Below are 27602 nucleotides of genomic sequence, written 5' to 3' on the forward strand. Positions count from 1 at the left end.
GACCTGAGTGTGGGCACTGAGACGGGCAACGCCGCCCCGCGTGGCCCCCAAGGTCCTGACGCTCCTGGAGCCTCAGGTGGAGTGGGTGACTTGGCAGCGGGTCGTAGAGGGCACAGAGGAAACCCGGGACGCCCGGCCAGTGTCCCCAGGCCTCAGCCCACATCAAAGCCAGAAGCAGGCCTCCAGGCCCCTGTGGAAGGCAGCAGATCTGCCCCTGGAGCTTCCTTCTGGACCCCCTGACCGAGCTCATGGGGTCTCTCGATTCTTTCCTTCGACATGTGTGTAGGAATGCTCTACGGTGCACCTGGTTCTGTGCTGGGAAAGTGGCAGGAAATGGGAAAGTGCTTGTCCCCATCGAGCTTCTTTTCTGGGGCTGGGGAGGCAAGGAGGGGCTTAATACTGGGTACCAATCACCGACACGACACCCGCTTGTAAATGTGTCCAGCTGGCACCGCCTAGGGCCCCCGCGTGAGCTGGTTCAGCAGTAACCTCTCTCGTACAGGGCGGGAGGAGAAGACCCCAAATAACAATGGCTTCAGCAAGGTACAGTTTTCTCTTTCTTGTCCCTGAAGCCCAGTTTAGCGACCAGGGGCTGCTGTGATGGCTTCTGACCCTCAACGTGGGCTGCCCCTCATGTCCCAAGTGTCACTCCCACATTCCCATGGGCAGGAGAGAGATGGGCTGTGAAGGTTAGGCTGCGTGAGGTCTTGGAGTTTGCCCTTGAAGCTGCTGCTCACTTCCTATCAGCCATAGCATGGTCACGTGGTGACACCTGGCTGCGGACAGTGGGACTGTCCTTGCTTGGGGGTGGCCTGTGGTCAAAAATGGGGCTCTTTGACTAAGAACCGATAGTGGGGGAGCGGTCGCTGCTGTGCCACACATCTTCAAAGGAAAGTTCAGGGTGTTAATATTCGTCCCTGTCACATCTGACCTGCATCTCTACCACCTGACTTAAGAAGAGAGGCAGGTGAAGGTGAACATCAGAACAGAAACGCTGCCTCCCCAACCAACTAACTTAGTCGTCCCCACGGTCTCCCCGCAACCCCCGTGTGCAGCCCCGGAGAGCTCTGCACAGGCTAGCTCAGACACAACTGAGAAGATCTTTTGTCTTTAAGTTACTTCTAGAAAGGGGGAGGGAGGAGGAAAGAGAAGCGAAACACCAATTCCCTGTCTGTGCCCACCTGGGGACTGAACCTGCAGCACAGACATGTGCCCCGACTGGGAATGGAGCTGCTGACCTGTCCTGCAGGATGCTGCCCAACCCACTGGGCCACACCAGTCAGGGCAAGACGATCTTTAGCTTTCGTCCCCACTCGTACGTGCCAGGATTTTGTGTTAGATGCCAGCCCACAGGGACAGAGACTACAGGAGACCATGACCAAGTGGAGATGTCCGCCTGTCTGGGAAGACAGGAGGCCCACAGCCAAGTGGTGCTGGGCTGACCAGCAGAGAGACCTAGAGAGGCCAGCCTGGGAGGTGCTCCTGGGGGGTGGGGTGGAAGCCTGAGGACCCTTGTTCCACATAGAAAGTGAATAGAGATTCTAGCACCTCGGGGACCAGCAGGCCAAAGACAGATTCCTAGTCACAGTGGGTCTCTGGCACTCTTGCCCCACCCTGATCCCCACAACGCAGGTCAGACTGCAAATGCCCCCTTAGCGGGACCAGCAGGGACCTCTGGAGGGGCCCCAGAGGAAACCCCTCTGGGCGCTGGCCCTGGGGCTGTGCCAGCTGATCCCCCATGTGGACCAGGAGCTGCCCACGAAGACAAGTCCCCCCACAGGGGCAGGGCCAGACAGGTGTTGAGGGCTGGGGCTTCCTCCTTGGGACTTGTCAGGCCACAGGCAGTTCTGAAAGGACACTGGTCAGAGTTGATCCTCCAGGGGGCACAGCTCTGCGGTGAACACAGGCCCATGAGGGCTGTACTCACTAGCCCTTGGGGTGCCGGCAGGGGCTCCATGGCCCTCCAGCGAGGAGAGCCTCCCCAGCCCGATGTGATGTTGCTTTTTCTTCCCTCCACAGTAGACACTGCTGTCCCAGTTCCTTTCGGGGGTCTCAGAACAATAAGTACTTGTCTCTGTGCTGGCCCACCCGTGTCCTCCCCAGGTGTGCTGTGACCCCACGCACTGCCTGCTTCTGGGGGGTGCTGTGTGGGCTCCCCCACCCGGCCCACCATTGGCACCTGGCCTGGTTCAGCTCCAAGGAAGCTGGGCCGGGCGCTCCTCTCTGCTCTATCCCAAGTCCACACTGAGGTCCTGGCCTTGGCTGAGCCCCCATCTCTCACTGCAGCCTCCCCTGCAGGGCTCCAGCCCCGCAGCCCCAGCGCCAGCTACAATGGCACCAGGAGGTCTCTGCCTGCTTCAGCTCCTGTCAGACCCCCTAGCCCTGCCCACTGTTTCCTCTTACCCAGCACTGTGCCTCCCACAGCACTGGACTGGGATGTGCACAGACCTCCAGGGCTGGCAGAGATGCCATCCAGGAAGTGGACCAGGGCAGTGCCCTCCAGGAAGGGGCTGTGCAGGAATGCCAAGCCCTGCAGGCAGAGCCTCTCGCCCTCAGGACCTGGGACCCACCCTGAGGAGCGGGCCAGGAGCCCCAGGACAGCTGAGACAAAATACCGGTTTATTTCCCAGGAAGGAGAATATGAGGGTGTTTGGGGAGTTCCCACTGCCATCTTCATGCCACAGGGCAAGCTGACGTTACTTCCAGAAGAGAACATTCCAGAAGAGCAGCCAGCAAGGGTAGAGGCCCAGAGCCAGCAGTGGAAAGAGCAGGGCACCGTAGGTGTGGTGTTCCAGCACGCCCTGTGCCAGTGCCGCCAGAAAGAGCTGCCAGCCCTCAGCCAGTGACAGCGGCGCCTCCTGCAGCTCCCGCCACAGGAATAGGCTGCCCAGGAGTGTGGCTGCTGGGCTCGTCAGCACCAGCAGGGCAGCATAGAGCGGCCTGGGTGGAGAGGTGGGGTCAGGTGGGCTCTGCTTTGGGGGCACAGGCACCAATTGGGGTGGAAGGGGGTTGGCCAGCACATACCGGGGGCCACAGGGCTTAGTGAGCACGGCAGCAGGCACCATGGTGGCAGCCAGCAGGAAGCCCAGGGAGAAGTTGGTGAGGGTGATGCAGGCCAGCTGTAGTGCCAGGTAGATCAGGGCCACCAGCTTCAGCGCCATCCAGCCCCTGTCTGGGGCCTCTGTGCTCACCACTCTGCAAGGCAGGAGGCTCAGAGTCAGCTGCCTGTGTGTCCAGGGGGCCCCCTGCCGGTGCCCACCCAGCCCAGCTCCTCACCGGTGGGTGTTGTGTGGGAGGGCCAGGCCAGCTACATAGATGGCCAGCAGCGTTAGCACCACAGCCTCAGCCTCGGCCACGGGAAAGTGCTGGGTGGCCACCTGCTGGCCCAGCACGGGTAGGACGTAGAGGGCCAAGCCCATGGCCTGTGAGATCAGCAAAGGTGCCACGAGGGAAGCCAGCCCCACAACCTGTGGGGCACACAGGTGGCTGGAGATGGACCCTGGGGCCAGGCAGGGCTGAGGATCCTCACCACCCCCACAAGTTAAGACTGAGTGGCAGCAGTAACCACCTCCTGGGAGTCTAGAAGCCCACCCTAGGGGTAGAGTGGGGGAACCGTCACCTGTGCTGGGGGTAGGGGAGGACTGGGTCCAAATGCCGCCCCAGCATCCTTAGGGCCCACTCTGGCCTCGTGCAGCTGCATCCACAGTTCCAGGGCGTGGCCTAGTCAAGGACCCTGACGAGAGAGATGATGGGATCTGCCTGGTGGGGGACCCAGGGCTCACCCCCACTCCCTCACCCTGAGGATGGGGTCTTTCCTCAGCCTAGAGTGGAGGGGACCTGAGGCCAGCAACAGGTACACAGTGGGGTGCAGAGGATATCTTGAGACCAAGGACCAGGAGCAAGAAGCCAGCAGCAGGCATGTAGAGGCCGATGGAGACAAAGCGGGAGAGGGCGGGCAGCAGGTAGAAGAAGAAGGACTGGTGCAGACGCTCCAGAAGGTGGTTGAGCTTGCGGAACATGCCTTCCAGAGCCCTGCCGGTGAGGGATAGCGTCAAAGCTGGCCAGGGCCCTAGGCACCCCTATCCCACCCTGAGTGTGGAAAGAGGGGCCAGAGCCACTTACTTGCCCACGGCCACCAGGTCATACTTATACTGGCGGAAGCTGTTGATGCCACGTAGGGTCAGAGCCTCCACGCGGTAGCGCAGGAAGAGGCCGTGGGGACCGTGGGGGCGGCCAGAGGCCTGCTGCAGAACCATGAGCAGCAGCGTCTGCAGACCCTGCAGCGGCCCGTCTGCCGATGTCCATTCCTGGGGCTGCAACTTTGAGGGTTTGGAGACAGGGTGAGATACACCTCCCAGGCCCCGCACCCCCCCAGGTAGGCAGCCCTACCTTGCCCTGCAGCGTGCACAGCAGCCCCCCTCTCTGGCAGAAGGTCTGGAAGAGGTTGAGCAGGTCAAGGTTGGGCAACTGCCCATTGAGTCCCTCCACGGCCACGTCAAGGCTAGTGACCACATCGCTGCTCAGCTCCAGGGCCACGGCTGCCTGGATGGCCCCAGCCCGGCCCTGGAGAGGGGATGACTGCATGCCTGTAAGAGCAGGCGAGTGAGCTGCCAGTGGGAGCTGGTGAGGACAGTGGCCTGAGAGAGGGGCCGGGGAAGGGCAAGAGCACCCACCCGTGACATTGATGTCGTGGTAGGCTTCGAGCCAAGCCTCCGTGCCCAGAAGGTCATGTTCTGTCACCAGGAAGATGATGTCTTTGGCCCAGTAAATCTGCCCTGGAAGCCAGAAGCAGGGTCAGCAGGACCTGAGGCAGCAGTGAAACCCTCCCTTGCTAGGAGTAGCCTGAGACTCACCCCGAAAGTGGGCAGCCAGTGCCAGCAGCAGCCCCACAGCCTGGCTGTTGGTAGACTCAGGGCCACAGGGTACCGTGAGCACCAGAGACTCGGTGCTGGCAGCGCGTGGAGCCCGCAAGATGCCATACACGTTGGTGCCTGAAACCATCTGCGAGCAGCATTGGTGGGGAAGTCTCAGCACGACCCCACCCTTATTCAGCTGGAGCCTCTTCCCCTTCCGCCATAGAATACCCACTAGGATTTTCCCTGGCCCCAAGCCATCCCCTCAAGGTGCTTTTTGGTCCCAGGCACCCCTCGCCCCCACTATACATAGCGCTCGTGGATCTCATCTGGAAAGGGCAGTTTCCGGGAGAAACTCTGTGTGTAGACTTCCAGCCCCACTGACCGCATAGTCCGCTCCAGCCACGCCACTGGCAGAGCCCTACAGACACGAGACAGCCTCTGAGTAGAGCTCCCTGGCCTTGACCACCTATGCCCCCGATACCCGCGGCTCCACCGCTCACCCCGACTTCCTGCGGTGGGCAGCGAAGTCCCGGGCAAAGCTCCGGGCCCGGTCTCCACCCGCAAACTGCTCCTCCACCATGGTGGAGCCCATGGCGTTCTCCGACATGTACGTGCGCTGGGTCAGCGGCGGGAAGGCCAGCGCCAGGAACCAGGCGATGCCCGCCACATAGCTCAGCACGCTGCGGGGAGAGGGGGCGGAGGAGACCACGGAGCGTCAGCAGGTCTCCAGTCCCCGGCCTCTCCTCCACACCGGAGGTCGAACGGGCGTGTCTGAGGGAGCTAGACGCGCAGTCCCAGCACCAGCGACTCCGGACGTGAGAGCTAACCCCAGCGAGATGCCCCGAGTGATGCCGTGAGCCCCAGACCCTCGGGCCCCGCCCTCACCAGAGCGGCGCGTTGAGGCGCAGAATGAGGCGGACGAGTGCGCGCCGGCGCACGGGGTCCGACAGAAGGCCCATGGAGGGACGGCTCGGGGACCGCGCTCCCGCAGCCAGCTACGGCCGCAGGCCCGCGCAGCCTTCTCCGCAAGCCGGGCTCCGAGCCCGCCCGCAGTTCCGGTCCCGGCGGCGCTCGCGCTGCGGCGCAAGCGCGGTGCCAGCCTACTCCGCAAGGCCGCAGCGCAAGATCGAGGCGGACGTGTGTGACGCGAGCACTGGGGGCTGGGTTCCGAGGTCCGCAGTTCCCGGCGCCGACGGCCCACCTCATGGCCGATCGGCGCGAGGAGAAAGCTCGGTTCAAGGATCTTAGGCGAATCAGAAGAGGGAGAATTGGGCAGATGGGTGGAAAGCTGGAGGCAGCAACCAGACCACGGGCGCCCAGAGGAAGTCCTGAAGGTGCTGTCACTGGAAATGACAGATCTGAGTGCGGTGGAGTGGTCAGAAGGGGGCTCCTGTGGACTGAGAGGCCAAGACTTGGGCAGACTCATTTCTATGGATGTCGGTCGCCAAAACTGGTAGTGGGTGCCTCAGTGGAATCACAGCAAGAACCCACCATCGGGGTCAGAGGACCGCAGGGAGGAAGATGTAAATGGTACTACCAGCCAAAACAGGTTTCAGAGAAGCTGGGGAGCACTGCTATCTGGGTCGGGAGGTGCCTGGGATTTTAGAGGGGGAAGCAGACTCTGGATGTAGATTGCAGGGGCTGGTGGTCAGGGCTCAGGCAGGTCCGAGAGCAGGAGATGGAGGGGGGGGGTGTGTCCCACTGAGGGTGGGTCAGAGCTGAGGGGAGAAAACTCCAGGTGTGTCTGTACTTTTGGAGCCCAAGGTAAGTAGGACAGACCAAGAGTTTTTAGGGGAGAAAGGGCCACTTAGTCCAAGTCATAGTCCCTAGGATGTGGGACACGCCTGCCGCCCAGCCTCCTCCGTGGGTACGCACAGCCAGCCGAGTGCCACCTCAGCCCCTGTGCTCAGGGCCATGCACGTGCTGGGGCGAGGGCAACAGACCCCACAGTGTGATGGCCTGGCCCAGTCTGCCAGGCCACACCTCACTGCTCCGCTGCCGCGAACGCTTCTGGGCACAAGCTATTCTCTTCACCCAGGGACACTCTTCCCACCTTCTTCTTCAGGATTTGAATCCTCAGGCTTGCAGTTCATGTGTGGTGGAAGGTCCCTAGTCACCCCCACAAGCCAGCACCAGGCCAAGCTCTCAACTACTGTGGGGAGATCAAAATGCAGTGGACTGTATGTGCATTTTATTCTGGGCATGGGTGGCAGGGTGCTCAGTCCCCCAGCAAGAGAGAGGCCTCGCGTACATGCTGCCGGACCACACGGTCCAGCAGGGTGTGCACGTCTCGGGCAGCCCGGGCAGCGGCCTCCAGCACCCGCTCCAGGTGGTCCTCATGAAGCCTGGCATCCATCTCAAGCAGTGCAATCTGGCCGGAGGCCGGCAGCAGGGCCAGGGCCAGCTGGGGGCCACCTGCTGCTTCCTCTACGTGGCTGAGGTCTGCCAGGGCTGTGCCGTCCACGAAGCCAGCTGAGCAGGCACACACAAAGTCCCGCATCGGTATCCCAGCATCCAGCACTGCCAGCGTGGCTGCATTCACACAAGCTGCATAGGTCCCGCCATCTGCCTGCAGCACCTGCCGGGACCCCGCCCCAATGGCATCAGTCCATTAGGCTGCCTACCCTCACCCCCACTCACACCCTCCATCTCCCTCCTCTCCCCAGGCTGAGGGCTGCTGCCTGCTCACCTGCACATAGATGTCAATCTGGGAGCGTGGGTGCAGCTGCGTAAGGATGGCTGCCTCAAAGGTCTGCCGTAGCTGCAGACCCATCTCGCAGGACTTCCGGTCCCCATGTGGCCGACGCTTGCGCTCACCTGTGCTGAAGGTCGCAGAACTGTACTGACAGTTTACCAAGGCCCTGTCTGGTAGGGCTCGTGCCCTGGAGCCCCGGATCTGGGGGAGAAAGGACGTGTGAGCCAGGCCCACTTCTCTCAGCTCACACTACCCCTTCCTCTGGCTCCAGTCCCGAACCTCAGCCCCTCTCTTTCCTCTCCCTCCTTCTAACATCTCAACAAGTGCAACTACCTCCAAAACAGAGCCTGACAGAGGGCCGCCTGATCAATCTCTAAGCCACCATCACCTCTGGGTCTTACCTCTTTTAACAGGCCTCCCTGTTTCCACCCTTGGCTCATCCCCTCCCAATCCATTTTCCACTTGTAGCCAGAGACAGTCTGTTTCCTCTACACAGCCACATACTTCCAAAGGCTTCCCACCACATAAAACCCTAAATCTTTCCCCTAGTCCACAAAGCCCCAAGTTTGTGCCTCCCCAGAAACTCCTCAAGCTCATTTAGAATTATTCTCCATCTCCCCCGCCAGTGGCCTTGCAGAGGTGCCGTGCTTGTTTCCACTCCCTCTAGTCTGTCCTCTCTTAGCTCGCTCCGCCAGGAAAGCTGGGCTTCCAGACTCACGCGTGGAGCAAATATTTTTTCAGTGCCTGTATTGGCAGACTTTCTTACAGCCCTGGAAGCTGGCAATAAAACCAAGGGATGTTATTTAAAGTCTCTGTGCTCACGGAGCTTATGTTAGTGGGGAGATCAAGATGAGAAAAGAGAAGTTAAATTGGTGTCTGGGGTGACAGGTGCAGAAAGGCAGGGAAGCGTGTGGCTGTAGGGTACAGGACACGCCACGTGGATAAGATGGTCTGGGGAGGTGCCATTCAGACAGTGAGGTCGGAGGAAAGACGTGAAGAAACGAGGGGGAGCGCGTCTGGGACTTTGAGGAAGAAGGAGGAGTGGAGGGCGCAGGCGTCAGAGGCAGATGGAAAAGGCAGGGACCACGCGCATTACTGGGCAAGGACTTGGGCTTGTACTCCGGGGGCGCGCGCGGGCCGTCGCCCCAGAGCTACTGCTCAGCCTGGCGGCCGCCGCCCACCCCCACAGCTCGCCCGGCTAGCGCAAGTCCACTCGCCTCATGCGGCCCGTAGACCACGGCCAGCGCCTTGGTGTTACCCTGCTCGATGTAGGCGGAGCCGTCCGCCTGCGCGAACACGCCCATCCGCGCCTGGATCTTGCGCAGCTCCCCGGCGCGCCGCCCATCCACTCGGTAGCCCTGGTCCGACAGGAGTTCCAGCCCCGCCATGCTGTCGGGCCGCCCGAGAGTCTAAACCCCCTCTGCTTCCGACCTGTCGAAGGTCTACTGTTTTCCGCGGCGTGGCTCCCTACTTCCGGCCTCAGAATGCCGGTTCCAGGCCGCTCGGACCCCCAACTTCCGGTACCGAAGAACTACAGCTCCCGGCCGCGCCACCGTGGTCACTTCCGGCTCCGGGGGACTTTGGTGGTGCCCGTGCCGGCAGGCAGCGCTGTGCCCGCGGCCGCTGGGGTGGAGAGGCGCCGGGGGCAGAATCCCTGGGTCCCACGCCGCCCTGGTCCGCCGCGCCCGGCTCGCCTTTGCTTCTCTGGATTCGGGAGTCCCCTTGGAGGTTCGTGGGCGTAAATGCATCCTTTCGCCCAAGCTGAGACACACTTTCTCCCGTTTCCCGTTTAGTGTTCACATTTGTCTACTTGAAAATAGACACATGCTTTGTACTATGCATACATGTGGTCACGTTATTTTTAGAGCAGTTTTAATTTTCCACGTTGGCTTGATTCCTCTGTCCGCACCCCCTCCCCCTATTTCACTTATCCTAATGAATGGTGATTTCCGTGTTTCTCCGCGCCCACGTAATTACATACAAATTATACGCAAATATGTGTACAGACATATGTTTTGGAACTCAGGTTATTTTTTTAATTGGATCATTTCATACACTTTCTGTGTTTTTCACTAAAAAAACAACCCTATGAAATCCGTCTAAATAGTTTTGCGGAACTCAGTATTTTGTTGGCTGCTTGCAACCCACGGTGTAGATGTTCCGGGATGTACCCTACCACTGAGCAGAGGTATATGTCCAAATCCAAAAGGTGGGTCCTTTCAAAAGCAGCTACTACTGCCAACATCTGCTGTGCGCCTGTCCCACTAACCTGTTTCACTGTGTGTTTTTTAACTTTTTGTTGAAAACTCGACATTTTAGGTGATCTGTTATAGGGGCTCTGGATTATAACTAGCCAATCTTTCCTTTGATGTGTTGGTGCTGCTGTTTTGTTAGTTTACCAGCCTAGTGTTTTGTCTGGGACAGCACTGTGAAGTCAGTTCCCCCACAGTGTGCATCTTCTGATGTCACTACTCACCCCCCACCCCCAGTTCTTATGTTTAAGCCTGGTGTCCTGGAAGTCATATCTCGGTCAGCATGGCTTACGGTTCAGCCCCCTGTTGGGTAAAGATTGTGCTTTAACTCCCTGAGCCAGTGAGGCACGGTCCTCTGCTGATGGACCAGCGTGTGGTTAGGGAAAGATTTCAAGTGTATCCCATGTCCGGCCAGTGTGACAGACAGGCTGCAGAACACCCTCCAAAGACCTCCAGGTTCTGATCCCCAAGGCCATGAATGGATCTTACAAGGCAAAGGAATTTTGCAGATGTGGTTTTGTTGAGGACCTTGAGATGGGTGGACTGTCCTGGATTATCCTGGTGGGCCCCAAATGTAATCACAAGTATCTTTTTAAGGTAGAAGCAGAGTAATACTTGGTTACAGGACAAGTCAAGGTGACCTTGGAGGCAGAGATTGGAATGATGTCACCACAAACCAAGGCACACTGGATGTTGGACAAAGTGAGGAGTGAATTCTGGAACCTCCAGAAGGAACCATTCCTGCCGACACCTCAATTTTAGCCCATAAGGCTCAGCTTGGACTTCTGGCCTCCAGAACCGAAAGAGAATAAGAGTCTGTTGTTTTAAGCCTTCAAGTTTGTGGTAATTTGTTAACTGGTAATTTCATAACTTCTCACCACTAAGATGTCCATTGTCTTCTACAATACCACACTCAGCCTCCAAAGAAAGCCAGCTTACTCAGCCTTGCTGGGGAGCTGCTAGGCCTCCCATCCTGCCTCCCACCCTGGGCAGGGGCTGGGGGAGCTGGGGGCAGGGTGGAAGCCTGACCTACAGGTGGGTGTTGAGGGGAATGGTAGGCTTTACCTCCACCCTGCAACTGGAAGTCATGTGACCTTGGCTTAACCCTCTTGGAGTAGAGCTTTCAGGACATGGATTTGGGGTGGGAAGAAGCAGGTTCTGATTCAAATGCCAGATGCCTGTTCTTACCAGGACTTAGTAGACCTCCTTGAACAAATGCTGTATGTCCTTCGGTCAACATCCAGAGGGAGAAGGTCACACAGTCCTCATGGAAGATCTGCTTCTGCCAGGCCTCTCACGGTCAAGGCTTGGCACAAGCACAGTCACTTCCACCACATTCCTCTGGTCAGAAATGTGCTGACCAGAGGCCAGTTCAGATGGCATGAGATGAGAAACGGACCCCCCTTTGAGGGGTGAGCAGCACATTCCTCTTTGGGTGGCCATCTACATCTCAGGTGAGGACACTGCCACCTCCTCCGGCAACTGGAAGGGACTGCCTCTGTCAGGACGGAGGGCTCGTGGGAGTGTGGGAGGGCAAGGTCATGTAGTAGTCACTGGAGGCCCGGCCCCAGGTCTCAGAGCACTGACGTCAGTTCTGCCCCTTTTAGCATCAGGTCCTGCGGGCTTCCTTCACCTGGGAGGTGTGCTAGTTTCCTACTGCTATGGAGCAAGTGGCCACAGTGAAAACCACACCTGTTTGTTGCCCTGGCTGGGGTGGCTCAGTGGACTGAGCGCTGGCCTGCAAACCAGAGTCTCTGGTTCCATTCCCAGTCAAGGCACAGGCCTGGTTTGCAGGCCAGGTTGCCCAGTGTGGGATGTGTAAGAGGCAGCCACACATTTGGGTTTCTCTCCCTCTCTTTCTCCCTCCCACTCTGTCTAAAAATAAATAAATAAAAATCTTTAAAAAAAATAGTTGTTCAAGTACAGTTGTCTCCATTTTCCCCCACTCACCCACCCCCACCTCCCACCCTAAACAAATAAAATCTTAAAAAACAAAACAAAAAAAACCAAATACTCTTCCCCACAACCCTTAGAAATAGGATTCTTCCCTAATTATAAGCACCATTAAAATTGTCATTATTTCCATTGAGATTAAGTGCAGTTGTCTCCTAGTCCCTGGAACACTGCTCTCAGAGGCGTCCCCTCCACAGTCAGCGCCGGTGACAGCCCCCGCTGACATCACCTTGCCACCCTGAAGCGTGTGGGGGAGGGACACACCCACCCCAGCAGAAGCTGCTCGTTGATGAGTGGAAACTGCACTGAGCAGACCAATGAAAAGGAGCTGTCGGTGCGAAATAAGCAATAACCACAAAGTAAGGGAAGGGCTCTCAGTGGGCAGCTGTACAGAATTGTCCTGTTACAGAACAAGCTGTGTGAAAGAGGAGAGTTCTTTTTCCTAGGCATAATTTTAAAAAGATTTTATTTATTTATTTTTAGAGAGGGAAGAGGAGGGAGAAAGAGAGGGAGGGAAACATCAATGTGTGGTTGCCTTTCGCATGCCCCCCACTGGGGACCTGGCCCACAGCCCAGGCATGTGCCCTGACTGGGAATCGAACCAGAGACTCTTTGGTTTGTAGGCCAGGGCTCAATCCACAGAGCCACACCAGCCAGGGCATTTCCTTATATTTTGTAAAGTGTAAACCCAATTGTTGGCCTTGGGGGTGGCTCCTCTGCCCCCAGGAATCTGCGGTCCTCAGACCTCTCATGGGCCTGCCAGCTGCCCGCCCCGAGGAGGAGGCCCTGAATGTGGGGCCTCGTCCAGGGCACCTGCCCTCCCTGTGAAAGAGTCACTGCCTGCTCCCTGGGGCACACCCAGCACCCCCTGCTCCTTCCCTCGGCCCTGCTCTAGCCTAACATGATCAGCACCCCACCCCTGCTCCCGAGCCCGGCACCTGAGTCACTGCTACCCAGCTCCTGCTGCTGCTGCGCCAGTGCCCCTCCCTCAGGGCAGCTCAAACACCTACCATCTGGACCAGAGATTTTCAACCAGTGTGCTGCAAGAATTAAGACATGCAATATCTAACTATTTAGTCAGGGGCACTGACCTCTTTCCCCTTAGATTATCAAATAAAATTCACAACAGCCAACACAACAATACCCATCCACTGTGAATGAATAAAAATTATACTTATTTTTTTTGTCAGATTGGTAAAAAATATATTTTCGGGTGTGCCGCAGACTTTTAGTAATTAGGTTATGGGTGCTATGAGATGAAAACGGTTGAAAATTGCTGCTCTAAACCCTTCACATGCTGTGCTGGCCGTAACCGCTTGGACACCGTGCCCAGTCACCCAGCCCCACCACCTGGCATGGTGGGTGGGACACTGGGCGCCCAGGTGGACTGGTGGGGGTGCCTGAATCTCTACTGCCTCCCTGCAACACACCTGTGCTGGGCTGGGATGAAGACGTTTCTGTCTTCCAGGAGGGGCCTTCCTACAGGCACTCCAAAGCCTGGGGCAGGGCTGGACTCGGTAATCATTTGGCCCTGGGGGGAGGCCAGAGGTCAGAGGTCCTGGACGCTCTGCTCCAAGAGGTTGGAACTGCTGAGCCCTGGAATGGAATGCAGCCAAAGCTTGGGGGCAGGGGCAGTGCTGACCTCACAATGGCAGGGTCTGCTGTTCCTGGCTGGCCGGCTACTGCTGGCATCTGCTGCCCCCGCCAATGCCGGGCATGTCCCTCCTCAGCAGCTACGAGGGTCTGCGGCACGAGATCCAGAGGCTGGCGCAGGAGAACGAGGAACTGCGGCGGCTCGTGCAGCTGATCCAGGAGAACCAGGAGCTGAAGCTGGTGCTCAGGAACCGGGGCAGCGCCCTGGGCTTCTGCAGTTCTGGGCTCCTGGCTGAGGTGGCCTCCAGCCCCCGACTGCCCCGGCGCAAAACCATCAAGTTCAAGGATGCTGAAAGGGGTGAGCAGCGCAGGGGCTGCATGGGCTCTATTCAGGGGCCTGCGGGGCACTCACTCGGCTTGTGCCAAGACAGCGAAAAGGAGGGAAACGCCTGCCCCCGGGGCCATGCCATGCGCTCTGGAGGAGTTCGAACGAAGCGAGGGCCGGGGCAGAGGGGCCTCCTTTAGTAGGTGCGACCGCGAGAAGGTGGCATCACTGAGAAAGTGACATTGGACCAGGGCTGGACAAGTGTGGGAGACACGAGGCTGGGGTGGAGTTTTCCAGGGGAACAGTCCACGCAAAGTCCCTGAGGTGGCAGTGAGCTGGGTCTGCTGAAGCCAGTGGTGGTGGAGTGGAGGGTAGACGAGGACCAGGAGGGCCTCACCAGGCAGAGGGAGCCTGAGGCTCAGGCTCTGTGGTCCCCCCACCCCTGGCTCCTTGACTGGAGGGGGCGGCTGGGAAGGACAGTCCCAGTGAGAAGTGATGGGCTTGCCTAGGGCTGGGTAGTGAAGAGTGGTGGGCTCTGGAGGTGTGGGCTGAAGGCTGAAGTAACAGCGGGACTTTGGGCAGGCTGGGGTGGGGTGCAAGAAAGAGGACTTCATCCAAGGGGCCTCACAGGGTCTGGCCAGAACGTTGCAAATGGGCAGCTGCCCTGGAACAGGCAAGTGGCAGGTGACCCCAGGCCTCGTGGCATTAGCACCATGCTCTGGGGCCTCTGGCCGCACAGAGTGAAGGGAAGACACGAGTGGGTGCGCGGTCCGCGCGGGTGGGCTGCGGGGGAGGGGAAGCTCGGGCACCGCGCCGCAGCCCCGCCCCGCCCGGGATCGGGTGGGAAAGGCCCCACCAGTTGCCCTTGGGTGGCTCCCAGCGGAGGGCGGGGGCGGCTCCGGGCAAGCCTAGTCTGACGCCACTGGGAGAGCTGGGCGCGCCAAGACCTGTGGTGCCGGGCGGGGCGGGGGAGGGTCCGCTTCCGGGCCAGGGCGGGCGCGGGCAAGGCGTGTAGCCCGAACCGACAGGGAGAGACGTGGAGCCAGGTGGGCCCGGGACAAGGACCTTCCCGCCCCCCCCCCCCCAGGGCGCCGCGTCCCTGCTCCGTGGAATCCCGGGCCGCGGCCCCGCCCCGTCGCCTGCGCAGGCTCCGGCGGGTCCCGTGTCCTGTCCCGCAGGCCTTGGCCCAAAGGTCGAGCCTTGGGCAGTGGAGCTCTCCTCACTTGCCCCAACCCTGTGCCTCCTCGGGCTAAAGGAACGCAGAGCCCCCAGGTCCGGGGCTCCAGGCGGCGCCCCCGTTCTCAGTAGCCCGCTTCAGGCCCGGGTTTCGGCCCCAACCTGGGCCTTAGGCCTGGCGCCACAACAGCGCAGCTCTGGCCGTGCCTCAGGCTGCCCTCCGAGCGCCGCCCTGCAGTTCTGGCTCCTCCCAAAGCCCCTTCTGGACCTGGAATCCCCCATCCCAGCTCTGCCCGCGGCACCCCACCTGTGGATGAGCCCACCTCCCTGCTGACGCCCCTTACCTCTTCCCAGTTCTGCCAGGACTGCAGCCGGAAGAGTCACTGCTGGACTCCAGCCCTGCCACCATGGGCAGCCCCGAGGGGCGCTTCCATTTTGCCATCGACCGGGGAGGCACTTTCACAGATGTCTTTGCCCAGTGCCCCAGGGGGCATGTGAGGGTCTTGAAGCTGCTCTCAGAGGATCCTGCCAACTATGCAGACGCCCCCACAGAAGGCATTCGCCGCATCCTGGAGCAGGTGGCCGCGCAGGGCTGTGGGGTGGGGAGGGACCCCAGGGCCAGAGGCCTGACACTGACCACCTGGTTCCCAGGAGGGAGGCATGCTGTTGCCGAGGGACCGGCCACTGGATACCAGTCGCATCGCCAGCATCCGAATGGGCACCACAGTTGCCACCAACGCACTGCTGGAGCGTCGAGGGGAGCGGGTGGCCCTGCTGGTGACACGTGGCTTCCGAGACCTGCTGCATGTGGGCACCCAGGCCCGCGAGGACCTCTTTGACCTGGTGAGCTCGCCCATGCCAGCAGGTGGCTGGGTCCCCTCGAGGTGGGCAGTCCTTGGAGGGTCAGAGCTGGCCCAGGGTCACCGGGTGGGCAGAGAGGAGGTTCCGGGCACTCCCAGCAGAACCCCGCGTCCCCCCCCCCCACCCCGCACTGAGAGGGTCACATGTGTTGCTTCTGTGTGCCACTGTGCCCTGTCCTAGACCCCAGGTGTGAGGTAGCCCAAGACAGCCTGTTCAGGGTGAGGGGTGGGTGTCCAACCCCCACCCCCAATGCTGCAGGAAGGAACTGCTCTTGGGGCAGGGCAGTTGGCCACATTCAGGTGCCTGGGGGCAGAGAGCTGCCCCCTGGGTGGGCTGTACTGGGGCCACACTTCTGACTGTCTCCTGGGCCTGTCCACTGGCCTGTTGGGACATATTCCCTCGCCTGCACTGCCCACCCACGCAGGACCCCAGCAAGGACCCCCAAGCCTGGGCCTCCTCTGAGCCTCTGCCTGCCCCCAGGCCGTGCCCATGCCTGAGGTGCTGTATGAAGAGGTGCTGGAGGTGGACGAGCGTGTGGTGCTATATCGTGGGGAGCCAGGCACTGGGGCGCCTGTCAAAGGTGTGTGCCTCAGGTGTTGGGGTCTGGGGGCAGCAGGGTCTTGTGGGTCTTTAATGGACAGTGATGGCTTCCCCACAGGCCGCACAGGGGACCTGCTGGAGGTACAGCAGCCCGTGGACCTGGGGGGTCTGCGTGGGAAGCTGGAGGGGCTCCTGTCCCGAGGCATCCGCAGCCTGGCCGTGGTGCTCATGCACTCCTACACGTGAGTGTGAACTGGAGTGGGGGGAGGGGAGCCGCCCCGGCAGGAGGCCAGGTGAGGGTGGGGACCAGGGCTGAGTGGGGGGCAGCGGTGGGAGGTACAGCCCTCTGGGTCGTTGTCTCAGGTGGGCCCAACACGAGAAGCAGGTGGGCACGCTGGCCCGGGAGCTGGGCTTCACACACGTGTCGCTGTCCTCGGAGGCCATGCCCATGGTGCGGATCGTGCCGCGGGGGCACACAGCCTGCGCCGACGCCTACCTCACCCCTGCCATCCAGCGCTACGTGCAGGGCTTCTGCCGGGGCTTCCAGGGCCAGCTCAAGGTGAGGCCCCCTGCCCACTCCCGCGGCCCCGTGAGCGCCCGCCCCTCACCACCGCCTGCCTGTCCACAGGGTGTACAGGTGCTGTTCATGCGCTCCGACGGCGGCCTGGCTCCCGTGGACTCCTTCAGCGGCTCCCGGGCCGTGCTGTCCGGCCCTGCCGGGGGTGTGGTTGGCTATTCTGCCACCACCTACCAGGCAGAGGGTGGCCAGCCTGTCATCGGCTTTGACATGGGAGGTATGAGGGCAGAAGGATGGGGCCCGGGGGAGGCTCTGCAGCCAGGCTGGGCAATGCCCGACATCCAGGTCTGTGGGGGGACTCCTCACCACCAGACCCCCCCCTCCCCCAGGCACGTCCACCGACGTGAGCCGCTATGCTGGGGAATTTGAACACGTCTTTGAGGCCAGCACAGCAGGTGTCACCCTCCAGGCCCCCCAGCTGGACATCAACACAGTAGCAGCTGGTGGGGGCTCCCGCCTCTTCTTCAGGTCAGCTCCCCCACCTCGGTTGGGACACCCTGCCCACCTCCCAACCTGCCTCCAATTCCGGTCGTCCCTCCCCCAAGGTCTGGCCTGTTTGTGGTGGGGCCAGAGTCTGCAGGAGCCCACCCAGGCCCTGCCTGCTACCGGAAAGGTAAGATCTGGACTCACCCACAGGGCCCTTCCATGCTGCTCTGGCCCCCACCCCCACCTCTTAAGCCTCACCCCACTGCCCACTCCTGGTCCCCCGATCCTAGCCCCCAACCCCACACCCTGCACACCCCCCAGGGGGCCCCGTGACAGTGACGGATGCTAATCTGGTGCTGGGTCGCCTGCTGCCGGCCTCCTTCCCCTGCATTTTTGGGCCGGGAGAGGACCAGCCACTGTCCCCAGAGGCCTCCCGAAAGGCCCTGGAGGCTGTGGCCACCGACATCAACAGCTTTCTGACCAACGGGCCTTGCCCGGCCTCCCCGCTGAGCCTGGAGGAGGTGGCCATGGGGTTTGTACGCGTGGCCAATGAGGCCATGTGCCGGCCCATCCGTGCCCTCACGCAGGTACGCCCACTTCTGCCCTTGTCTCCCGGCCGTACCCTGCCCTTCCCACTCAAGCAGCCCCATGCAGGGGAGGGGTTGGGAGCCTGACAGGGTAAACTAAGCCCCTGACCCTCTTCTGACTCCCCAGGCACGAGGTCATGACCCCTCGGCACATGTGCTGGCTTGTTTCGGGGGAGCTGGTGGGCAGCACGCTTGTGCCATTGCCCGGGCTCTGGGCATGGACACTGTGCACATTCACAGGTGTGTCTGGGCCTGGGGCACATCTCCTAGGGTGGGGGACCCCTTTTGGGAGGCCACTCTCATCGCCCGGTGGCCCTGTGTCCTCAGGCACAGTGGGCTGCTGTCAGCACTGGGGCTGGCTCTGGCAGATGTGGTGCACGAGGCACAGGAGCCCTGCTCCCTGCCCTACGCCCCTGAGACCTTTGTGCAGCTGGACCAGAGGCTGAGCCGGCTGGAGGAGCAGTGTGTGGATGCCCTGCGGACCCAGGGCTTCCCCAGGTGGGGTTCTGGGGGAGGGCTGGGCTGGGCAGAGAGGGCTTGCAGCATGCCAGGTGAGCCCCAGACTAGTTTGACACCTGCCTTGCCAGATGGGGCCAGGCCCCTTCGAGCAGTGCTCAGGGAGGGTGGACTGTGAGGCTAGAGGAGGCAGGACAGGTGGCCTCGCAGGGTGCCCTGTGTGAAAGTCCTGCCTGGTGACCATGACAGGTCCCAGATCAGCACTGAGAGCTTCCTGCACCTGCGCTACCAGGGCACAGACTGCGCCCTGATGGTGTCAGCCCACCAGCACCCGGCCACTGCCCGCTCGCCCCGTGCCGGTGACTTTGGAGCAGCGTTCGTGGAGAGGTAGGCAAGCTCGTGTCCTGGGAGCCCTGGCGGGGGGCCCACCGGCCTGGCTGCCTTGCCCTGATTGCGCCCTTGGGTCGGTGGGTGCAGGTACATGCGGGAGTTTGGCTTCATCATCCCCGACCGGCCGGTGGTGGTGGACGATGTGCGGGTGCGGGGCACCGGCCGCAGTGGCCTTCACCTTGAGGACATCCCCAAAACCCAAACCGGGCCTCCCCGGGTAGACAAGGTTGGTGGCCCTGCCTGTGCACACCCACCGACACCGTCAGGCACACAGGCACATGTGCCATGGGAAGTCCTGGGGTCGGGTGCTGGACCTGAAGCCTCACTCACCCACACCTCCTCAGATGACTCAGTGCTACTTCGAGGGGGGCTACCAGGAGACCCCCGTGTACCTGCTGGGAGAGCTGGCCTATGGGCACAAGCTTCAGGGGCCCTGCCTCATCATTGACAGCAACAGGTAGGCTGAGGCCCGGCTAGATGGGTCCATGGGGGTGTGGGTTGGTTCTACAGTTGTGGGGCCCTGGTGGGGGCTTCTGGCCCAAGGCTGCAGGGGTCTGAGGGACTCTGGGATCCCATCATGGCTGGGACCTGGGGCTGTGGGGTCCCTGGTTGGGACTGTGGTCTGGCCTTGCCCCCAGCACCATTCTGGTGGAGCCAGGCTGCCAGGCAGAGGTGACTGAGACTGGGGACGTCCGCATCGCAGTGGGGGCCGAGGCTCCCAGCTCGGTGGGCGCCCAGCTTGACCCTATCCACCTGTCCATCTTCTCGCACCGCTTCATGAGCATCGCAGGTGAGTGGCGCCACCACCCTCTGGGCCCTGCTCCCTGCAGTGTCCGATGGAGGCTCTGCCTGCTGGGCAGAGGCGGGCACAGGAAGTGTCACCTAGGGGAAGGGGCAGAAGCAGAATCTTGGCTGGTGACTTCTTGGCAGAATCTTGGGTGGGCACTGTGGTCCTGGCTCTGGGACTTGGGTCCTGCCTCTCTGTTCCCCGGGGGGAAGCTGTGGGTGGGTGGGGCCAACGGCACCTGGTCCCTGTGTGCCTTCAGAGCAGATGGGCCGCATCCTGCAGCGCACAGCCATCTCCACCAACATCAAGGAGCGCTTGGACTTCTCCTGCGCCCTCTTTGGGCCCGACGGGGGGCTGGTCTCCAATGCCCCCCACATCCCTGTGCACCTGGGCGCCATGCAGGAGACAGTGCAGTTCCAGGTTTGGCGGGTCCCTCTTCCTGCCCTTCTCCTCTGCCCCGCCTCCGCCCCATCTCCTCCCCACTCCCAACCTGTGTCCCGGCTTCAGATCCGGCACCTGGGGGCTGAACTGCACCCTGGCGACGTGCTACTGAGCAACCACCCCAGCGCGGGAGGCAGCCATCTGCCAGACCTGACTGTCATCACGCCGGTGAGGGCTGCTGCCCGGGAACCTCGGGGGGGCAAGGAGGCCATGCGGCTGACCGCTGCCCTCCACTCCTAGGTGTTTTGGCCAGGACAGACTCGGCCTGTATTCTATGTGGCCAGCCGTGGGCACCACGCAGACATTGGGGGCATCACACCAGGCTCCATGCCCCCGCACTCCACCACACTGCAGCAGGAGGGCGCTGTCTTTCTGTCCTTCAAGCTTGTCCAGGGAGGAGTTTTCCAGGAAGAGGGTGAGCCGCAGTGGGCCTGGGACGCAGCCTGCCAGCCCAGGCCTGGCTTGAAGCTAGGGAAGCCAGGTGGTGCTATCTCTCAGAGATGACCAGAGGAGCTGAGATGAATTCTGCCTGGGCCCAGGAAGGCCTCAGTGGTTTTGGGGGTGCGAATTTGGCCAGGACACTGAAGGGACTGGGTACAGAATGGCAAGGAGCCTATTTCAAGGTGTTTACAATCTGTACTTGGTTTGCACTGGATGATGCTGAGCCTTAAGCTGGGCAGCAAGGGTGGGGTGGGGACAGCTGTTTTGGAGGTCATTGTTGGTATTGATGGGATTTGGGGGTGAGGGGAACAGTTGAGGACCAACAGCTGGAAGACGGAGGCTCCGGCTCTGAGTGGGCACAGAGCAGCTGCAGGGAAGGTGAAACAGAGCGGCAGTGAGGACTCGGAGGGAGAAGCATCAGGAAAAACACAGCAGGCTTGATGCTGTCAGCATCTGAGGGCCCAGGGGGCATCCCAGAGTCAGAGGAGACGATGTGGGCAGGGTGGAGGGTGGTGTAATAGAGCCACAGGCTGCCGAGGACATGAATCGAGTGACCTAGGTCTGGCTGCTCCTTTGGTCAATCTGGGGTGAGGGCAGGGGGCAGGGGTCCTGGGAGGGGCATGCACAGGAACCTGGAAGAGGACCCAATGGCCAGGGAGCCTCAGAGAGGACCTTTGCCTAGACTCGAGCAGGGATTCCCCAAAGTGAGGAGTGGCCCCTGGGCCGGCACCTGCTCTGCTAAGGGGACGCTGGAGTCTTCGCCCAGATCTGGGGGGTGGGGTTGCTGTACAGATTGCCACACTGATGGTCTTTCAAAGCAGTTGGCTTGGGGGCCAGTGGGACCACAGGGCTGAGGGCAGTGTGAATGGGGGATGGTTGAGGGGAATAGTTTTTCTCCTGGGGACAGGGAGGGAGACCCCGAAAAAAGCCTATAAAAAGCGGGTCCAGGAGGGGAGAGGCAGGACAAGAGGAAATGAAGGAGGGAGGAGACTTTGCCGAGGGACTAATGTGCCTGTCACACACTGCCCTCTCTGGCCCCGCTGACTGCCCCATCCTAGAGTGTTTGTGGGGGCTGGGGTGCGGGAAGGAGAAGACTCAGCAGATGGGAGGAAGCTGTGGGTTTTCCGGGCACTGGCAGGAGTCAGCAGGGTTGTGGGGAGCCAGCGAAGGGCCAACATGGGGGACCCGCAGTGCCCAGCGGAGGCACAGCAGGTGTGGAGCAGGCAGCCCCGGGGCTGGAGAGTGGCTTAGTGGTGACTCTGCACACCCAGCGGTCACAGAGGCCCTGCGGGCTCCAGGCAAGATTCCTGGCTGCAGTGGGACCCGGAATCTGCACGACAACCTGTCAGACCTCCGAGCCCAGGTGGCAGCCAACCAGAAGGGCATCCAGCTGGTGGGGGAGCTAATCGGGCAGTACGGTCTGGATGTGGTGCAGGCCTACATGGGCCATATTCAGGTGGGCCTGGGGCAAGAGCAGTGGGGTGGCCCTGTGCCAGCTCCCAGGCAGCTGGGCAGGTAGGGGAGGGAGGCATCTGGCCTACCCAGAAGGCGGCATGGCTACCTCTGAACACAACCCCTGCCAGGCAAACGCTGAGCTGGCTGTTCGGGACATGCTTCGGGCCTTTGGGACCTCCCGGCAGGCCCGGGGCCTCCCTCTGGAGGTCTCTGCAGAGGACCACATGGACGACGGGTCCCCCATCCGACTCCGCGTGCATATCAACCTGACTCAGGTCTGGCTGGAGGGAACCGGGGCCGTGGGAGGCGGTGAACGGGATGTCTGGGGTATGGCTGCCTTAGGGCTGATGACCTCCCTTCTGGGTGGGCAGGGCAGTGCGGTGTTTGACTTCAGCGGCACTGGGCCGGAGGTGTTTGGCAACCTCAACGCACCGCGGGCCATCACGCTGTCTTCCCTCATCTACTGCCTGCGCTGTCTGGTGGGCCGAGACATCCCGCTCAACCAGGTACACAGGCGAGTCCTGCGTTTGAGGTCCGCAGGTCCACCCCAAGCCCCAGGTCACCCGGAGTGAGCCTGGGGCGACGCCAGCCCAGCAGCCCAATAACGGACTGATGGTCCTAGAGGTGCTGGTTGTGGGAGGATGTGTTTCTTCCAATTGCCTCTGAGAGCTGTCCCCTGGCTGCACAGGGCTGCCTGACACCAGTTCAAGTGGTGATTCCTAAAGGCTCCATCCTGGACCCATCCCCAGAGGCTGCTGTGGTGGGCGGCAACGTGCTCACATCACAGCGCGTGGTGGACGTCATCCTGGGGGCCTTTGGAGCCTGCGCTGCCTCCCAGGTGCGGCAGGCGGGTGGGCGCGTCTAGGATTTGCTGGGGGTGGGGGATGGGGATGGGGAGGTCGGTGGCCTGGGGCCCTCAGGGAGTGGATACCGCCCCAGCGCCCAGTGATCGCTTGTCCCTGCCAGGGTTGCATGAACAACGTGACCCTGGGCAACGCCCACATGGGCTACTATGAGACGGTGGCAGGCGGCGCAGGCGCGGGCCCCGGCTGGCACGGGCGCAGCGGCGTGCACAGCCACATGACCAACACGCGCATCACCGATCCTGAGATCTTGGAGAGCAGGTGCGAGATGTGGGCGGGGTTGGGGAGCTGGGCGGGGCTGGGCAGTCAGCGGGGGCGGCCGTATGGAGCCAGTGGCCTGCGCAGGTACCCAGTCATCCTGCGCCGTTTCGAGCTGAGGCCGGGGTCCGGGGGCCGTGGCCGTTACCGGGGCGGCGATGGTGTCGTCCGTGAGTTGCTGTTCCGCGAGGAGGCGCTGCTGTCCGTACTGACCGAACGCCGCGCCTTTCGGCCCTACGGCCTCCACGGTGAGCACCTCCCTGGATCCCCCCTTCCACCAGTCCAGTCTCTCCCCCTCATCCTAACCCAGCGCGTTTCCCCTCCCTCTCGGTTTCCCCCTATCTCCTTACCAAGCCCTCCCGTGCCTCTCTCTTCCTTGCCTCCCGGGCCACCCCTCGCCTCGCCTTTTCTTTCAGGGGGTGAGCCTGGTGCCCGTGGCCTAAATCTACTGATCCGCAAGGACGGCCGGACGGTGAATCTGGGCGGGAAGACGTCGGTAACCGTGTACCCTGGGGTAAGGATTGTCGTCTGTCCGTCCCATCTCCATCCCCGGGCAGCTCTCATCCCACCGAAAGGGTACAGGGTTGCAAAGTAACCAGAGACTCAGTTTAATTTGGCTCCTGAAGGAAAGGGAACAGCAAACCAGGCTCAGCGGCTCAGGCCAGTGTTGTGGATGCGTTGCTGTGGGGATGGGACTGCAGCGGGAGGTAGGCGAGGACCATGCCTACACTGAACCTGCGGCTCTGCTCCACAGGACGTGTTCTGCCTCCACACACCAGGCGGCGGGGGCTACGGGGACCCCGAGGACCCTGCCTCACCTCCCGTGTCGCCCCCGCAGCCCCCAGCCTTCTCAGAGCGAGGCAGCGTCTATGAGTACCGCAGGGCCCAGGAGGCTGTGTGAGGGAGGGCACGCAATAAAGATCCATTCGGTCGTCCTGCTCCTGCTGCGACCCGCCGGGCTCACACTTTGCCTCCTTGCCCGTCTTTCAACCCCGCCTCGCCGCTGTCGCCTGCGTGCCTCCCTCACGAGGGCATCGAAACTCGGAGCCGAAGTCCCACGGCCAGGTGGTCTGTGAGCCCCGCCAGGGCGGTGCTGAATGTCATCTGTTCCACTTCCTGGGGGGCGGGAGTCAGGTTAAGGGGGTGGTCCCAGCACCAGCCTGCCCAGCGCCCTGAGCTTTGGCACTTACTGGACTCAGCACGCCTCCGGGCGCTCCCCGGTAGGTGATGTAATCTAGGCGCCGGCCGCGCCAGGGCTCAGCCTGGGGGCCTCCATGGCGAGGGCCTGCCAGGTAGTGGTGGCGCCCTTCCTCCTTCTCCAGGGCCCTGAGGAGGGGCGGTATCATCAAGGCCAGGGCACCCCTCAGTTCCGGGCGGTGCCTGGCCCCCAGGTGGCTGCTCACCTCCGCAGCATCTCCGGGGAGCAGGCTACCGAGTGGTGGAGCCTGGAAGTGCTCAATATCGTCCCTGGGGGCGGGGGGGCGGGGGGTTGATTCTATTAGCAGGAGCACCGGCAGTGGAGCCCTCCCTAGGGCCGCCTCCAGCCTGGGTGCCGTACCCAGGGCCCACGGCTGCTCCTGGCGCGTGCCCAGCCGGCAGGGGTCCCGGAAGTGGCTGAAAAGCGGGTGTTCCTGCTCCTGCGCGTGGTCTGCAGAGAAGGTCAGCGCTAGGTGGGCGGGGCCAGGCCCCCCCCCCCCGCCCGCCCAGTCCCACCGCTGCAGCCTCCCCTCACTTAGCGAGCAGTTGTCAAAGTTCAGGTCACCCAGGAGCACGCTAAAGGCCACGACTTCATCAGTGTGGCGGCTCTCAGCCTCAAACTGCTCGGCCCAGTCCAGCAGCAGCGTCAGCTGTTTGCAGCGCAGGGGCCCGTCCTCTGAGGGAGTAGGGGTGGTGGTGGAAGAAGGCTCAGCCCAGGGTGCCGTTTGCAATCCGGAACACGGCAGAACCCCCCCACCCCCACCCCCGCCATTCCCGGCCATCTGTGAGCCCACCCGGCACTCAGGAACTCGCGGTGTCGGGGGCAGTGAAAAAATGGTGGGAAGGGGGATCCGCCCCCACGCAGAGAGGCGGATCGGTCTGCACGCGTGCCCACGCAAGTAGGGCTCACCAATTGGCGCATGCAAGTGCGTGCAGTGCAGGAAGCCCACGATGCGGCGCCCGTCCAGGAGGCCCACTTGCGCCTGCAACACCATGGACAGCCCCAACAACCCTCGCCGTTCAACACCACACCCCACCTCCTCCCCAGCCGGGGAGCTTTGCTCCCGGCAGGCCGTTACCTGTGCAGAAAGAAGTCCCTTAGAAGCCAGCGCGTCCTCGCGACGAGCGTCCGGGAAGGACCGGAAGGCGGCGCGCAACAGCGGGTAGCGAGATGCCAGCAGCAGCCCACTGCCCAGCAGCTTGAGGTGCGGCCCGGGCTGCAGGCCGAACGTACCCACGTCGTATAACACTGGGCCCAGATTGGGCGCTAAGCGGCTCACCAGGCGGCGCGCCGCGCGCAGATCGAACACCTCCTGCAGGCACACGAAGTCCAGACCCACTGGCACTGTGGCTATTAGCACCCCGCCGGGCGCCCCAGTCGCTGGCGGACTGCAGCCCATAGTCCCATAGCGCAAGGGCCGCAGGCCGGCGAGTAGCACGGTGCCCACGGCTTCCGCTCGCCGCTGAGTGTGCCTCAAGTTGCTGAAGCGTGCTAGCCCGTCGGGGAGCAGGCATACATTGGCGCTGAGAAAGCTGAAGCAGCGCGGGGGCTCAGCTGGGGGGCGCCAGGGTGCGGGAGGCGCCCAGCTCTGCGGAGGGGGCTGGTAGCAGAAGGGGCGGCGCCAGGCCTGCAGCGGCAGCCAGAGCAGCAGGCCCGGCAGGGTCAAAGGCAGGCCGATGACCACTATTAGCAGGAGCGCCGCTCCGGCTCCCGCGGCTGCTCTCAGCCACTTTAGGCAGCTGGGGCGCGCAATTGGCGCCCAGCAACCCAGCAGCTGGTCCAGGGCCCAGTAGGCCGGGAAAAGCAGCGCGCGGGCCAGACTGTGGAGGGCATGCAGCACAGGGTTCGGGAAGGGCGAGGGCCTGAGGGGTCCAGGCACCGGAGGCCAGTCTGGCGGAGACTGCATGGCGCGGGGTTCTTCTGCCGCGGGGTGCCCCCGAGACTCATTCGCTTCCCCGTGCAAGTTGACTTGTGGGAGCGTCCGCCGGAGCTGGTGGGGAGCCACACGGGTCAAGGCCACGTGGCGCAATCTGTGCGCTGACGCAGAAGGTACCCGTGAGCTTGGGGGCGCGGGCGCAGGGGAGATAAATCCGGGAAACCGCCCTCTCACTCGCGCGAAATCTCGTCGGCGGTTAAAGAGAACAAAAGGGAAAGCGGAAGAGACACTGGCCTCGAAGTCCCGCCCCAGATCCTCTTCGCCCCGCCCTCCCTAGATGGCCGCAGGGAGAACGCTGACGCGAGTGGGGTCTGGGGCGCAGCCCGCACAAAGCGGAGAGCGACCCTTTTAGTGCGGGCGGGCGCAAAGCTAGCGAGAGACGTTCAGTAGGTGCTGCCCCGCCTCCTGCACGTCCGCGTGGAATTGCTCTGGCGCCCCTGCGGCCAGACTTCGGGATATACCCCACCCCCACTGTCTCCCCAGAGGTGCGATGTCCAGCCCTTGAGTAAAAAGACATATCCTCAGATGATGAAGGATCTCCCTACAATAGTGACAGCTCTGTGTCCCTACCCCAAGGAGCTCCCAATCTGGGGGGAAGGGACCGTTGGCTCCACCCTCGCGGCCACGCCCCTCGAGGCACCCGAGCAAGGTGGAAGCCAGCTCCGTTTCTCCGGTCACTCGCACTCACTGAGGTGGTTGCCACGACAGCTGCCTCTGGCTCCCTCCCGCGTTGCCCGCCCCCACCTTTCTAACTCTAGCTTTGAACCAGTCCCTACAGTTCCCACGCGGGTTCTTATGTTGCTTATGCCCCCCCCCCCCCATCCCAATTTTCCAAGGAATCTCTATCCCCTTTAGAAGTTAAGGTCCGGGGCTGGGTGTGTTCATGGCTGCTTTGCTATATCCACACAGGTCTCTAACCCTCTCCCCTTTCCCAGGGGTCTGGCTGGGTCCCCTGAAGTAGCAGGCCTGGGAGTGGGGAGGGCAGGGTGGCAGGCCCCGCGCCCCCCAAATTCTCTTCTTTCCTGTACCCCTCCCTGGTGACAGACATTCCTGTTTAGACCCAGATGCTGGGTCTTCCCCCTCACATCGCAGCTACATCCTTCTGCTAGTCCTCAGGCCCCCGCGGGCTTCCCTACACTGTTCTCCTGTCCTCACGCATGTCCTCACAAAGAGGGGAGGTCCTGTCCTGAAGGGGCCTACACCCTTTAGCTCCTGCACCATCCACAAGCCCTTCCCCCTCAGAATCTACAGGTTACCTCCTGGTGTCTCCTCCTACCCTCCTCCCTCCACTTCTTCCCAGCTTTGTTCTGCTTTCCCATCCTGCCTGTGCTCCTAGGCTCCACCCCTGCAGCCAGTGGGGTCTGGTCTTTGCACCCTGTGGAGTCACCTCTGCTTCCCGGGCCACTGATGCCTTGGGAAGGGGCACCATCCCCATGGGCCTCCCCTTGCCCAAGTCTCAGTGAGGCTTTCTCTTGGTCCCCCTGCCCCCTCTGAGGGTCCAGAATCCCCCTTCATCCGTGTCTAGTCCAAAGAAAC

At 62.0% G+C, this 27602-nt stretch overlaps 4 protein-coding genes across 8 annotated transcripts; 1 reads left to right on the forward strand and 3 right to left on the reverse strand.

The window, feature by feature from the left end:
* Positions 1–2602: 2602 nt before the first annotated feature.
* GPAA1 (glycosylphosphatidylinositol anchor attachment 1) lies at positions 2603–5944 on the reverse strand. Its single transcript, XM_024572355.4, has 12 exons — positions 5742–5944; positions 5357–5536; positions 5163–5274; positions 4854–5001; positions 4674–4775; positions 4390–4586; positions 4123–4319; positions 3879–4032; positions 3620–3715; positions 3277–3467; positions 3025–3195; positions 2603–2940 (listed from the first exon to the last, which is right to left on the reverse strand). Exons 1-12 carry the CDS (start codon positions 5813–5815, stop codon positions 2697–2699), a joined length of 1866 nt encoding a protein of 621 aa, XP_024428123.2. The 5' UTR covers positions 5816–5944; the 3' UTR covers positions 2603–2696.
* Positions 5945–7025: 1081 nt separating this feature from the next.
* On the reverse strand, positions 7026–9021 carry EXOSC4 (exosome component 4). Its single transcript, XM_024572459.4, has 3 exons — positions 8769–9021; positions 7546–7752; positions 7026–7434 (listed from the first exon to the last, which is right to left on the reverse strand). Exons 1-3 carry the CDS (start codon positions 8937–8939, stop codon positions 7075–7077), a joined length of 738 nt encoding a protein of 245 aa, XP_024428227.2. The 5' UTR covers positions 8940–9021; the 3' UTR covers positions 7026–7074.
* Positions 9022–14598: 5577 nt separating this feature from the next.
* On the forward strand, positions 14599–23897 carry OPLAH (5-oxoprolinase, ATP-hydrolysing). 4 transcript variants are annotated; one of them, XM_053930069.1, is made up of 27 exons: positions 14599–14720; positions 15205–15428; positions 15502–15693; positions 16192–16291; positions 16370–16493; positions 16615–16810; positions 16880–17045; positions 17158–17296; positions 17374–17441; positions 17576–17841; positions 17969–18081; positions 18169–18339; positions 18547–18684; positions 18775–18913; positions 19032–19144; positions 19326–19477; positions 19734–19894; positions 19982–20083; positions 20156–20330; positions 21628–21812; positions 21940–22086; positions 22183–22317; positions 22500–22649; positions 22778–22935; positions 23020–23180; positions 23349–23446; positions 23687–23897. In XM_053930069.1, the coding sequence occupies exons 2-27, from the start codon at positions 15258–15260 to the stop codon at positions 23831–23833; spliced, it is 3867 nt and encodes a 1288-aa protein (XP_053786044.1). In that variant the 5' UTR covers positions 14599–14720; positions 15205–15257; the 3' UTR covers positions 23834–23897. The 4 variants fall into 4 exon arrangements, with proteins under 4 accessions (XP_053786044.1, XP_053786043.1, XP_053786045.1 ...); XM_053930068.2 differs by lacking the exon at positions 14599–14720 and adding an exon at positions 14823–14946; XM_071222171.1 differs by lacking the exons at positions 14599–14720; positions 15205–15428 and having other exon boundaries at positions 15559–15693; positions 16136–16291.
* LOC112315671 (sphingomyelin phosphodiesterase 5) lies at positions 23525–26719 on the reverse strand. 2 transcript variants are annotated; one of them, XM_053930137.2, is made up of 7 exons: positions 25209–26705; positions 25040–25112; positions 24665–24805; positions 24491–24580; positions 24336–24399; positions 24123–24258; positions 23525–24048 (listed from the first exon to the last, which is right to left on the reverse strand). In XM_053930137.2, the coding sequence occupies exons 1-7, from the start codon at positions 26034–26036 to the stop codon at positions 23956–23958; spliced, it is 1425 nt and encodes a 474-aa protein (XP_053786112.1). In that variant the 5' UTR covers positions 26037–26705; the 3' UTR covers positions 23525–23955. The 2 variants fall into 2 exon arrangements, with proteins under 2 accessions (XP_053786112.1, XP_053786113.1); XM_053930138.2 differs by lacking the exon at positions 24665–24805 and having other exon boundaries at positions 25209–26719.
* Positions 26720–27602: the final 883 nt, after the last annotated feature.

This window comes from Desmodus rotundus, chromosome 8, assembly GCF_022682495.2.
Source record: "Desmodus rotundus isolate HL8 chromosome 8, HLdesRot8A.1, whole genome shotgun sequence".
NCBI classification, from domain to species: Eukaryota; Metazoa; Chordata; class Mammalia; order Chiroptera; family Phyllostomidae; genus Desmodus; species Desmodus rotundus.